Source organism: Ictalurus furcatus, chromosome 4 (genome assembly GCF_023375685.1).
Source record: "Ictalurus furcatus strain D&B chromosome 4, Billie_1.0, whole genome shotgun sequence".
Taxonomy (NCBI): domain Eukaryota; kingdom Metazoa; phylum Chordata; class Actinopteri; order Siluriformes; family Ictaluridae; genus Ictalurus; species Ictalurus furcatus.
In genome coordinates, this window is record NC_071258.1 from 22,911,409 (window position 1) to 22,926,020 (window position 14,612).

A 14,612-nucleotide genomic window follows, 5' to 3' on the forward strand; every position below is an offset into this window, starting at 1 on the left:
TTTCTCCACAAAATGAGATTCATAAAACTGATTTCTTAAAATAGGTTTGTTTGATTCAGTAAAGTGACTCATTTATCCCATCACTTTTATATTAACCAAGACCATACTGTCTTGGTTAATATAAAACACTGACTCAGCTATAAAACACTACTGCGACCTTTCTAAAATAATCTTCCTTTTAATACCTATTTTAATTCCCAGTGAGAATGAGCAGCCAATTTTGACTCTGTCCTGATTTATGCTCCCTTTCTGTCTCCTGTACTTGCTAACTGTGTCACCTAGTTGCTTATTTTAATGTTCTCGTCCTATTGCTTTCCCCAGAGAAGCCATGGCCTCAGCAATAATGCAAAAATTCACAGTTTTACTGAAGTGCTCTCTCTCTCTCTCTCTCTCTCTCTCTCACTCTCACTCATTCTGCAGGTTATAAAGGAAATGTCTGTGAGGTAAGAGTTGACCCATGTGCTTCTGGTCCATGTCACAATAATGGGACATGTTATCTTCAGGCCGGTGGACAGGGCTTCAGCTGCACCTGTTCTCCTGGTTTCACCGGACACACCTGCACTCAGCTCGTCGATTTCTGCTCACTCAACCCATGTGCACATGGTATATGTCGCAATGTCGGCACAAGCTATAGGTGCCTGTGTGTGCCAGGTAAGACACACACACACACACACACACACACTAGAAGTTGGGGCTGACAATTTTATCATAAGTTAAATGGGGGTAAAGTTGAGATTTTTTTAGATGATGATCATTATCTTACTAAACAATGTTATGTGAATACTGCTCACTATAAACTGTGAGTTTACTCAGGTTGTATTTCGTTTGAAGATTTAACAGTATTTAGTATGAGATATACATAAAAACAGAAGAAATCCGAAAATACTTTTTCACAGCACAGTGCATATACATGTATACACACACACAGACACACACATTTGGGGTAACAAAAAAAAAGTACACTTTTCCCACACACCCTGGGGGGAAAAGTGTATTTACATAAGGCAACATTTATTCAAACTCTGTTTCCTTCTCTCTGTTTTTCTCCCAGGATATCATGGGTTGTATTGTGAGGAGGAGTATAATGAGTGTCTCTCTGCTCCATGTCTAAATTTTGCTACCTGCCGGGATCTGATCAATGCTTATGAGTGTGTATGTACGCCACAGTACACAGGTACACATTTAAGTCTGCTTTACAGTAATGCATTTGGTGTTGACTGAATGTGTGTGTGTGTGTGCGCACACCTTACAGTAATGTACTTGTAACTGTATCATGTTTGCATTGTGATGTATGTATGTGTGTGTGTGTGTATGTGTGTGCGTGTGTGTGTGTGTGTGCGTGCACCTTATAGTAATGTAGTTGTAACTGTATCATGTTTGCATTGTGATGTCTTGTGATGTGTGTGTGTTTTATAGGGAGACACTGTGAGATTTATAAAGATCCATGTGCGAAACTGCAGTGTCAGAACGGAGGTCAGTGTGAGAGAAGGCGGAGCAATGCGACCTGTGTGTGTGCACCTGGATACACAGGTGAGTACATATGTGTGTGTGTTTGTGTGACTGTGTGTGAGAGAATTACCTCCCCCTCTTTTGCTCTTTCCTAAGGTGAGAACTGCGAGACTGACATTAATGAGTGTGAGAGCAACCCATGTCATCATGGTGGCACCTGCATTGACCAGTCAGACGGTTTCATCTGTCACTGCCCACCTGGCTGGGTGGGTGGGGCCTGTGAGATCCGTAAGTTAAATCTTTAACTTGATTAATCTGTGACTCATCAGAATATATGTGTGTGTGTGTGTGTGTGTGTGTGTGTGTGTGTGTGTAAGTAGCAGCTCTCTTATATATATGTTGGTTAACACACAGAATGAATTAACAGCTGAACTTATGAAACCAAAATGGCTAACAATGCATAGAGTTTAGACGGCGAGGACGGCTGAACAGTATCAGTGAGAGTGGTCGTTAAAAGAGAGCCAGATGGACAAATTGAAAGCAAAGTGTAGACCCTGGTGAATAAAGGGAAAGGAAGGTGTATCTCAGTGCTCAATGTGTGACTCAGTACCAAGCTGAAGTTGTCTCATGTGGGCCAGCCAATGGCGCCTCCAGAAAATTTAAAGTGGGGTGGCCAGACAGGGTACACCAAATCTTGGGGTGGCACAGCACAAACGTATAATAGCTGGTATCCGTTAAAGTTGTATTACAGAATGTTTGCTTGTATTCCTGTATTCACAGGATGCAAAGTAACCCTTAATGTAAAGCAAAAGCGATTCCTTCAAAAATATGATCGAGAACCAGTATAATATTTTGTTTTATGCTTGAGTAAAATCTACAAAATCATTTTAGCATGAATTCTTCAGACATGTTTGTTTGTAGATTTTGAAAAGTGAGATTTAAAATAAATAAAATAAAAAGGCGTTTACCATAAAGCAATAAATTGTATGGTTAATTGGTGTACTGTAGCTAGAACATGAAAGTGTGTGGGTGTGTCATGTACATTTTTGGAATACAAGAGTACATTAAAAACACAAAAGAGAAAGAGTTCATTATGTATTTTCTGACAAAACTTTGTGAAAATGTGTTTGAACATTTTCAAATTTGATAAATAACAGCATAGTTTGAGAAATACAGGTTGCATATTGACATCTCCCAGTACCTTTTAAAGCTTAGAAACTTTACATCATATTATAGCTTTTATTTTATTACCATTACAAATATCTTACCGTATCATTTCATAAAAAGTATTATGAATAATTAAAATATCGGTATGATTATTGATATTTTTCATGAAGCCATATTTCGAAACGCTGAGCAAAATACCGTGAACTTACAGTATATTTACCACTGTCTGGTTTGAAGTTGAAAAATCGTACATAGCATTAGTGATCAGTTTATGACAATAGACATTTTGAATCTGAAACCCACCGTACTCGGCAGTTACTACATGTAACTACGATCATAGTGAAGTGAAGTGCAGCTTTCTTCTATGTAATATTGATGTAGTGGTGGTGTTGCTTGTGTTAGTGCAGCAGATGTTTAGGGGATTGCTGACACCTAGTGGTAGCAGCAAGTGTTGAAAAACAGTGTCCATCTTTTTTTGAGAAGGCAGTTCATGGATAAAAAGTTTCCGCAGTTCCCGAATAAATAATTATTATTATTATTATTATTATTATTATTATTATTATTATTATTATTATTATTTAGCTTTTTATCTGTGAACTGTTTGTGTGGCTCTATTTCACCCCTTCTAGGTATCCTCTTGTACAAATGTGCATGCATGCCGAGACCTTCAACAATCACAAAAAAAGTCACAAAGTGAGAGTGAAATAGCATTTGCTATAAATACCTTTACACCATGTTATATCTTTTATTTTATTTAACTGTCCTCTGTGTGGAGTTTAGAGCTAGCCGTTACAGCTTGTATCTACAGTTGGAGCTACAATTGTTCTGTTCTCCAAAGCTGTGATAGACTCCTGTGTGTTTCTCCTGTTCTTTCTCTTCGCCACAAGTGAGGTATCAATATAATTCTCTGTCAGATCCCTTTGAACCTGTGACTTCTCTTCAAGCTCTGTTTGCAAGCTTTCTTGGTACTGTAGATTACACTTCATGGTGGCCAAGATCACTTAGAGTGTTATCGTTGTTGTTCATTGGCTCACTCTTAAAAAAACAAACAAACCCAAAAAACCCCACCTTGAACGTTTTTCACAACCCTGGCTAGCAACCCTGCCTGCCCCAGATGGTAGAGGCCAGTCCCTCCATCTCACTTCCGCACATGGCCCGGAAGACTGCAAAGCTGTCCACCAATGTGGTTTACATGTTGCATCAGGTTTGCCTAGCACAGTCCACACTGCTTGAAGCATGCAAAGCAACCCCGCAAAAAAGTTTGCCCCGTGTACCATGGCTACTCTTTGGGCTTGCAGCCAAAGAAGCCCTAGAGAAGAGAGTTCAGCCTTTAGGAATTGCACAAAACAGATTACGACAGGTCAAACCAATGCTCCAATGTCCTCTGAAGGTTCGCAGGCCTCATTAGAGCCATATGCATAACCATGGTGGTTAACTTAACAAATGCCCAGGTACCACAGTCCACTCCTTGGGTTGAGCCAACCTTGGGTGGCATCCCATGTCGAAAAAAATTCCACAGAGCCCACCTTTCGGCTGTGGGCGGGATGCTTCAGGGCCAGCAACTACATCATATCAGTGGATTCTGATCACCATGTCCTAGGTGTACAAGCTCCAGTTCCACTGTTGGCCCAAACCCCCCAAAATGCGCCTCTCTGACACAAGAAGTTTATTCACTCTTGTACAAAGACAAAAAGTAGACCCTGCCGTTCATAACAAGGTATTTTTTGTTCACGATGGTGGATTCTTTCAGTTCTGGATCTGAGAGGACTCCCTACCCTTTTGTTAAATGTAAAAAGTTGTCAGATTGGATTGGGGTCAATATTTGTAGGGGAGCCATGTCTCTCCCCCCCAATAACCCCCTCCCCCTTCCGCCTTGGAGGCACAACTGTACAGCTTCTCTGTACGCTGCTAACTTCACTGCTCAGCACTATTTGAATATCTTTCACATATGCAGTTCACATCACCTTGCAGTCTCTTTTAACCTTTACACTCTAAATAGTATATTAAATATACTTAATTATTGAAATGCCAAAAATTGTTTCCTAGGAACATGTACTATAATAAATGCAAGCTATACTTATAAATATGTAATGAGTCATTAATCTAATGCCAAAAAGCTGTAATTCAGTATGAATTTCTTAATATAATGAGGTAAAGTGTTAGAGTGCATTCATATAAAGTGAGGGGAAAAAGTATTTGGACACGTTTGTTTTCCTCATTTAATATACTTCCAGTGCATATATCCACTTCAGTTTTACACACAGAATGTCTTTTGACTTTGTACTACTAATACCTATGAACATTTCTATACACATATGTAAAACATATCTATTCATAGCATATACAAAGATATGCTTAAAAAACAAAACTGATAGGGGGAAAAGAATTCAAATAGTCACGGTGTATGATCAGATAGTTACCTTAAAATGGACATTTTCAAAGTACGGATTGAAATGCATTTCCATCCACTATGGTCTCTTGTTCTTTACTCTTGTGGTTCTCAACCATATGATGTCTGTGACTCCACCTTAAATGTAGGTTGGATTTTGCAGCCACTTCACTTTGGATAGGAGAGGTGGACTGCACTGAAAACCCTTTAACTGTATAATCCACTACTGTTGTCATGTTACATTGCTTCCTCTGCTGCCAGTGCTAGCATGTTCATAATTTCATCAGAAGAACATGGCATTGTTGATCAGAAGTATATGAAAAAATTATCTATTTTTCCTTGCAGCCATTCATTCTTTCAGCATATAATGGCTAACATGATAATGTAAGAGATTTTATGGAAGAGTTGTTTTCAAAAATAAGCAAAGAAGAAGAGTTAAGGGATTTTCTTGGCTCGCTTTTGTTTTTTGTTATAAATACAAGAATGTGCAAAAAAACTGTATTGTTTCTAGATTTGATAGGTTTCTGGAAGAGACAAGACCTCCTGTTTATCATTATGCAAGTGTATTACTGTAGCTATTATATTTCTTTAATTATTTGTTTTATACTTATCACCAGATCTGCAGTGGAAGGCATCTCGTACAGTTGATTCTCTCCCTAGCATGCCACGTCACTCTCTCTACATCATCATCGGCGCGCTGTGTGTAGCCTTCGTCCTTATGCTCATCATCCTCATCGTTGGAATCTGCCGCATCAGCCGTATTGAGTATCAGGCATCGTCTCGCCATGCCTATCAGGAGTTTTATAACTGCCGTAGCATCGACAGTGACTTCAGCAATGCCCTCGCCTCCATACGCCACGCTCGGTACATCATACGCTTATCATATATACTTATCTCTTCACACACACTATTTTTATACATACATACATACATACATACATACATACATATCTACAGTGCCCTCCACTAATATTGGCACCATTGGTAAATATGAGCAAAGAAGGCTGTGAAAAATAGTTTATTGATTAACCTTTTGATTTTTTCTTTAAAAACTTCACAAAAATACTCTGCTCTCATGGATATCAAACAATTGCAAACAAAACACAGGTTTATCAAAAAAGTAGCTTTGTTAAATATAGGTGTGCCAACAATTATTGGTACCCTTTTAGTCAGTACTTTGTGCTACCTCACTTTGCCAAGATAACAGCTCTGAGTCTTCTCCTGTAATGCCTGATGAGGTTGGAGAATACATAGCAAAGGATCTGAGACCATTCCTCCATACAGAATCTCTCTAGATCTCTCAAATGTCAAGGTCCATGCTGGTGGACTCTCCTCTTCAGTTCACCTCACAGGTTTTCTATGGGTTTTATGGCCCATTTTAAGCTTTCTGGCAGAGGCAGTCAAGTTTTTATTTAATATCTATCTGTTGATATTTGATAGGGTCCATGATGCCATGTATCCTAACAAAATGTCCAGGTCCTCTGGCAGAAAAACAGCCCAAAACATTTAAGAGCCACCACCATATTTAACTGTGGGCATGAGGTACTTTTCCATATGGCTACCTCTCTGTGTACACCAAAACCACCTCTGGTGTTTATTACCAAAAAGCTGTATTTTGGTTTCATCTGACCATAGAACCAGACCCCATTTGAAGTTCCAGTAGTGTCTGGAAAACTGAAGATGCTTGAGTTTGTTTTTGGATGAGAGTAGAGGCTTTTTTCTTGAAACCCTTCCAAACAACTTGTGGTGATATAGGTGACTTCAGATTGTAGTTTTGGAGATTTTCTGACCCCAAGACGCAACTAACTTCTGCAATTCTCCAGCTGTGATCCTTGGAGACTTTTTGGCCACTCGAACCATTGTGTTCATAGTGCGTTGAGACAATATAGACACACGTCCTCTTCCAGGTTGACTCATAATATTTCCAGTGGACTGGAACTTCTTAATTATTGCCCTGATGGTGGAAATGGGTGAGAAGCTCGGTTATCTGAGAGGAACTCGGAGTAGAGCCGCTGCTCCTTTGCGTTGAAAGGAGCCAGTTGAGGTGGTTCGGGCACCTGGTAAGGATGCCCCCTCTGCGCCTCCCTAGGGAGGTGTTCTAGGCATGTCCAGCTGGGAGGAGACCTCCGGGAAGACCCAGGACCAGGTGAAGAGATTATATCTCCACATTGGCCTGGGAAGGCCTCGGGATCCCCCAGTCAGAGCTGGTTAATGTGGCTCGCGCAAGGGAAGTTTGCGGTCCCTTGCTGGAGCTGCTGCCCCCGCGACTCGATAACGGATAAGCGGTTGAGGATGGATGGATGGTGGAAATGGGCATTTTCAATGCGTGTTCTATTTTTTTTTATAGCCACTTCCCATTTTGTGAAACTCAACAACCTTTTGCCGCACATCACAGCTAGATTCCTTGGTCTTACCAATTGTTATGAATGACTAAGGGAATTTGGCCTATGTGCTACTACATATTTATACTCTTGTGAAACAGGAAGACATGATTAAACAATTTACTGTTGCTAGTCAATCAGGTGTAGTAAAAATGTAAAATATCACTGGGAATATATTTCAAATATATTTTTCTCATATGAATTCATAGGGGTGTCAACAAACACACACACACACACACACACACACATATATATATATATATATATATATATATATATATATATATATATATATATATATATATATATATATATCTTTGTTAAATATAAGATTTTTTTTAAACAAAAGATCAAAAGGTTAATAAGGAAATTGTTTCACAGCCTTCTTTGCTCATATTTACCATGGGTGCCAATATTAGTGGAGGGTACTGTATATATAAGTTGATATACAAGTTGATAAATAACACACAAAATTGATATTTTTTAGTATTCAGTCACATGGAAAAAGTAAGTACACCCCTACATGCATCACACCTTCAAATCCATAAAATTAGACTCAGGTGTTGAAAATTGGGTACCAGTGATTAGAACCTACTTAGGGAGTGCAGGAGGAACCTGTCTTATTTATACCCCTCTCATATCTAGTGTCTGGTGTTCCCTTTGTTATTGAGGTGTGTAATGTCATCATGCCAAGATTTAGTTCAGTAAGGCCTTCAGAAAAATATTGTGAATGGCTTGGAGTCTGGCAAGGGATTTAAAAAGATCTCCAAATTATTTGAAATACATCATTCCACTGTAAGGAAAATCATCTACAAATGGTGCAGATTTCATACAACTGACAATTTGTCAAGGACTGGCTGTGCCAGCAAATTCAGCCCAAGAGCAGACCGTCTGGTGCAAATAGAAGTCTCCAAGAACACCAAATTTCATCACAGGATCTGCTAGGAAGACTTGCAACTGTTGGTGTTACTTTGCATGCTTCTACAATCAGAGAGAGATTGCACCTGCATGGGAGGCGTGCCAGGAAAAAACCTTTGCAAGACTACAATTTGCCAGTCAGCATATAGACAAAGACCAGGCCTTTTGGAATAATGTGCTCTGGACAGACAAATCAAAAATAGACTTGTTTGGCCAAAGTAACAGCAGACATGTTTGGTGCAGACCAAAGAAAGCTTTTCAGGAGAAGCACTTCATACCTCATACAGGGACTATACAACTTGCATTCATTGATTCAACTATGAATTCTGCATCATAACAAAGGGTGCTTGAAGATAATGTGAGGCCATCTGTCTAAAAGTTGAAGTTGAACTGAAAGTGGACCTTTCAACAGAATAATGATCCTAAGTACACTAGCAAATCCACCAAGGAATGGCTCAAAAAGAAGAAACGGATGTTTATGGAAAGGCCAAGTCAAAGCCTGGATTTGAATCCCATTGAAATAATGTGGTGGATTTGAAACGGGCAGTACATGCAAGAAAACCCTCAAACATCTTGCAACTGAAAGAATATTGCATGGAGGAGTGGTCAAAAATTCCAGCAAGCCTGGCAGACAATTATGCAAAACACCTACAAGAAGTTATTTCTGCTAAATGGGGCAATACTATCTTCTGAGGCCAAGGGTGTACTTACTTATTCCACAGAAGAATTATCACATCTATTGCTATTTCTGTTGGATAAATGATTGAAAAAGCTAATGTTCCTTGTGGTTTTGTTCAAGTATATCATCTTTATTAATAGGCACTGTTTCAAAAATTATGTTTGCTTGCCCAAATATGTCAGAAAAGCCCAAACAAACACAAAGAGTAGGACAAGTTGTGTGTGGTGTAATATATTTTTATTTTTTATTTTTTTTTAAAATTCTGTTCAGGTTTGGGAAGAAATCTCGTCCAGCCATGTACGATGCCACACCCATCAACTATGAAGACTTCAGTCCAGATGACAAACCACTTGTCACTCTCATCAAAACTAAAGATCTGTAAAGCACATGCGCGCACACACACACACACACCAAGTCCAACCTTTCCTATTAGCTGATGCCGACCATTAAGCATTAATTAACCTTAATAAAGGTATTACTAAAAACATTTTAATTAAACTATAAAAGCTAATATTTAGATGAACTTTGATATTGCATAGATCTATTTTACCACTGATATGCAGAATCAGCTAAAATTTGTGTTTTATAGATGTATTTATCAGTAAAGGCCTTTGTTTCATTGCAAAGTGTCACTAGTTTGCACACTTAGTCTCATGTAGTCTCCTTCAGTAAAGCACTGGTATTGTAGGCTGTAATTTTGGCTTTGTTCCAAACACAGTTAGTGTTCTTACTAGAACGTTTAAGACTCGGTCCAAAAGCTAATGTATGTTCTAACGAAACTTCATGCAGTGTGAGGGAGTGTTTGTATTACCTACAGTACAATGCACATGTGATGTTTAACACTGAGAAATAGCTGCTAGCAGTGAGTCGTTTTGTTTTTCTACATTCTGTTCTAACATTCTGTTTAAGAGTATATAATGAAATAAAACATAATGTTAGATAATGTATCTGTCTGTAACATATAGCTAAAGATCATCTGTGTTTAATGTCCCTGTCAGGCTTTAGCTGAATGTGCTGAGTTATGTACAGTATATGATAGCACAAGGTTATGCCAGTATAATGAGTGTGTTGGTCCCCACTGACATCATCAAGCTAGTTAGCTATGTAGGTTAATTTGTTAATGTTACTACAATGTACACTGCTTCTTTTATATAACATGTTATTTTCCAGAGTGGTGGTAGCTACTACTAAACTAGCTAATCGTTTAGCTATTCAAACTTTATTCAGTATTATACAGATATTAGATAACTAGCTATTTATGTTTAGGAAACGAACACCAGTGACAGTCCCTTGTTGTAACACTAGCTGACTTCATTGTAATTGAATGCAAACTAGTTACCCTTAGCAAACCGATTTGTTATTAATTCAAATATATTTTTCAGCATCTTTTGACTATCAGATCAGGTACAATGGCTTGCTGTACTATGAATCTTCTATGGCTTGCTGTACTATGAATCTTCTGTGTGATACAGTATACTAGCCATTTTAAGGTATCTCGATTAGGGTTGGTTCTAATAAGAACACTTCTATCAAATTTTTGGGACAAAGCTTTTGTGCAAGTGTAAGTAAAAAGAAGCTCTAGGCTGCTTTAAACACTGCATGGCTCGACTCGGCGGTTTCACAGTTAAATTATTTGTAAGATGTTGAATGTTTATCTAGTGCTCTCTTTACCGGAGTCTTGTGCCCTCATCCTGGTAGTAGAAGAATGTTAAGTGCCAACGTATCGTAAATAGCTGCTTTTAAACACTAACATTCACTTGCTTTGTTTTACTGAATTCATGCACTATAATTACTGATGTAGCTGTGATTGAGCAGTTGTGTCCAAAATGATACCCTACTCCCTATTTCCTACAAAGTGCAAATATGCAAAGTGCACTCTGTGCCAACAAGGAACACTAACCTGCTGAAGTGCACTGTGGGATTTTGTGAGGCCGCGACATATTTTCCACTGCACTTTCAAAAATGACTCCTGCATCTCGCTATGTAGTGAATATGGCATGTTTTGGTCAGCTTGGTTAGCTTTAATAATGTTTAACAGTTTTTATTAGATGTTCATCTTGTTTTACTCTATCCTTTCTGTCCTTCATAAAACTAAAATCAAGAATAGTAGTTGTGTTATCTGAGTCAATACTGGCATGTTCTATAGACTGAAATACGGTGAGTACTGTGCAGTGTGAGGGCTTAGTGATCAAGCTAAAAACAAAAAAACAGTCATACTGCGTGATTTTTCTTCATTAAAAGTTTAAATGTGACTTTTCTTTAATTTTGTTACACTTTGTTGAGAAAGGAGAAACTGCTGGATGCACACTCTTGCTCTAGGTCATAAGGAGCAGGTCAATAGAAGACCATTGGGGGATGACTGTTGTTTTTATTAGACTTCGGAAGTCCGCTTTACTGGAAAGTATTTTGTTAGTGATATGAGCTGGAAGGAAATCCCAACACTATAATAATAATAATAATAATAATAATAATAATAATAATAATAATAATAATCATCATCATCATCATCATCATCATCATTGACATAACAGTTTTTAGTTCAAAATCTCAAAATAATTTACATACAAAGTAAAGGTCAAAACAATTACTACAAATCTTGAAAACTTTATTAAATAAAATGTCCCAAGACCAAATTTTAAACAAATTTAAAATAAATGTTTTGAAATGCCATTGCAATAACAGTAGGCCTGCCTCAGCTGAGCGAAGTGCTTGGGCTAAGTTATACTTGTTCAGGAGATCAAAAAGATATAGCATACACTATTACATAATGATTAGCTGGCAGAATGCTGCTGAATTTGAACTCTTATGGTCTTTATTTTCTTACTGAAAAAAGTAATTGAGAAATTATTGCTGGTAAGGTATGGAGGAATTTAACATTCATAAATAGCCCGATCATTTCTCAAATTAGATACTGTGTTAAATATGGACTTAATATTGTCCTTTTGTTTTCTGTCACTTTTGAAAAATAAGGTGTTCTGGCTGAGACAAAGGCTGAATGGTAGTTATTGTGCTATTACCTCCATGCTATTAGGAGAACCTCCAAATTAATATACCATCACCTTAATTCAGTGTCAGGAGATTTGCTTGATGTGCAGTTGTTTACTGTGGATGAATATACTAATTATTGCTTATCTCATGTGAGATAGTGCTCTTAATGTACATGGTTGCATTTAACCCCACAATTATTAAGTCAAGTTGGAATCTGTCACATGGTACACTGCAGTAATTTTTGGTTATCACTGACTGCTGCAGCTAGGAGTGTTGTAAGTACTCTTTCTTACGTAGGCAGGTGTTATAAATTTAAAACGGTTAAAACAGTGATTAGACACATCTTTTTGTCTAAGTCACGTTCAACAAAGACATTGTATTTTTGCTGGTTTGATCCTTCATATCAATTAATCATGTGATTATGATTTCTCTATTAATGCTTTGTAGAATCTGTATGTTTTTTTTTCCGTATTAAAGGGGATCTATTATGCAAAATTCACTTTTACATGGTGTTTGAACATAAATGTGTGTCGGCAGTGTGTGTACACAACCACCCTACAAAAGTTAAAAATCCACCCGCTCCTTTTTTGATATTCCCCATAAATCAAAATGAGTCATTTTTGTTTTCTCTCCAACACGACGTCAAGTTGGAACAGGCCCCGTATACGACTGGTGATAGACTCTGCCCTATTAGCATAGCTCCTCCCCTGAGTGAGTTGCACATGTTTTCCGCTCTGGAGCAGCTACAGTGATAAGAAGAATGTCTCAGCTACATAAGCATTATTAGTGTTCTATTGTTGGTTGTAAAAATGAACATAAGAGTCTTCATGCACTCCCGGCATCAGAGCCACTGAAGACATAGTGGAGAAGTTTTATGTGCCCCAAAAAATAAAAATTGTGCCCCAAAAAATAGCTAAATTCGTGTATGTTTGTGCGAATCATTTTACACCAGACTGCTTTGTGAATGAGGGTCAATACAAAGCAGGAGTTGCTGAAAAGTTGATTCTCAAGCATGGATCAGTACCATCTGTTCGTGATCCAGCTTCATATCCAGAAGACGTAAGTATTGCACTTTATATTTTGTGAATGTTCGCAATTCGCCTTTCCAAATGTACTTGTTAGCAGATTTCATGGCTAATACGGCTAAAGTTACCGTTTTGTCTGATTGAATTCACGGAGTAACCATTTAGAAACGTCCTGGTTCATTCTCACTGCCGGAGTCTCTCCTTCATCAGTGTCTGACTCTGGTTCATATATATAGGGCTGAACAACGGTATTTATGGTGTCAGTCATATTGGTTCTCCTGATTTGTTGCTTTGGTACCGAAGGACGAGCTGTAAAGGCAGAGCCCTCTTCTGGAAAGGGGGCGGGGAGCAGCAGCTCATTTGCATTTAAAGAGACACACACGAAAACAGCGTGTTTTTGCTTCCACCCAAAAAGTGGCATTTACAGCATAGTATAATAAATAAAATAACAAAATCCATGAGGTATTTTGAGCTGAAACTTCAGACACATCCTGGGTACACCTGAGACTTGTATTACATCTTGTAAAAAGGTTCATAATAAGTCTCCTTTAAGCCATAGGCCTTGCTGGATTCAGTCAGAGAGGCGTCAGAAGTGATTAACTCTTCTGCTTTTTCTGTGGTCTCTTCTCTGTCTAAGGACCATTTTTACAGCAACTTGGTAAAAATGTGTCATGGCTGGTTAGCAATATGGAATAATGCTCAGCGATTTTTATCAGTTGTTCCATGATGCATCTCTCTGATCTCTCAGTAGAGTGGTCTGTAATAAAGTCACTGATGATGGAGGTCATTTTAGCTCAATGAATCCAAAACTCAAAGCTGAGGTAAGCATATAACAAAAAACAAGCCTTATTAGTGTCCTAAGACAACCACACTGCAGTGATCTAAAAGCTCTCTTCAATGTTTAGCACAATGTTTAGTCAGAATCAGTTTTAGGTTGACTTAACTATACAACTCAAGTTACCTATAACTCACAAAGATCCCTGAAACTTTGCATGAGCTTCACTGCTCCTTCCTGTGTAACCCACTAAACCAGACAGTTCACCCAAATCAGAATTGTATAGAAATGCCATTTATATAATCCAACATTGCTAACTTATATAAATAAGCCTACTAGTTACAGGAATACTTTTATCACCACTAAACTGACATCATGAATGCTAACCCAAACAACAAAACGAATGAACACTATACACTTATAAGCCAATATGGCGTACTACAATGAACCGATATTACATTCGAATTTACCATTGAGTGTTGCTGCCAACCCACTGGCTGAGGTGTAGAGTAATGCCAGCCCTATCCTATCTAATCAAAAACTAAACTATATCTCTCTAGTCTTCTGAGGTGTACCAGACTCAAGGCAGCATTTAAATGTCCATCTTTACAATCTTTACTTTACCTCTGCCCATCTTTACTTCTGAAAGACTGTCTCTCTAAGATACTCATTTTATACCCAATCATGTTACTGACCTGTTGCCAATTAATCTCCAGCTGTTTCTTTTTAGTAACACTTACTTTTCCAGTCTTTTGTTGTCCCCGTTCCAACTTTTTTGAGACGTGTTGCAGCCATCAAATTCAAAAATACCTTATTTTTTCCTTAAAATGGTACATTTCCT

The 14,612-nt window shown here is 38.1% G+C and overlaps 1 protein-coding gene across 1 annotated transcript in view; it reads left to right on the plus strand.

Annotated features, from left to right (window-relative positions):
* Positions 1 to 10,424, plus strand: part of dner (delta/notch-like EGF repeat containing) — a 32,030-nt gene extending 21,606 nt beyond the window's left edge. The window contains exons 8-13 of the mRNA XM_053623368.1: positions 421 to 651; positions 1,052 to 1,174; positions 1,417 to 1,530; positions 1,606 to 1,737; positions 5,623 to 5,869; positions 9,254 to 10,424. Coding sequence (XP_053479343.1) covers positions 421 to 651; positions 1,052 to 1,174; positions 1,417 to 1,530; positions 1,606 to 1,737; positions 5,623 to 5,869; positions 9,254 to 9,365 — 959 coding nt within the window. The 3' untranslated portion in view covers positions 9,366 to 10,424. The remainder of the gene's footprint in view (positions 1 to 420; positions 652 to 1,051; positions 1,175 to 1,416; positions 1,531 to 1,605; positions 1,738 to 5,622; positions 5,870 to 9,253) is intronic.
* The last annotated feature ends 4,188 nt before the right edge of the window (positions 10,425 to 14,612 follow it).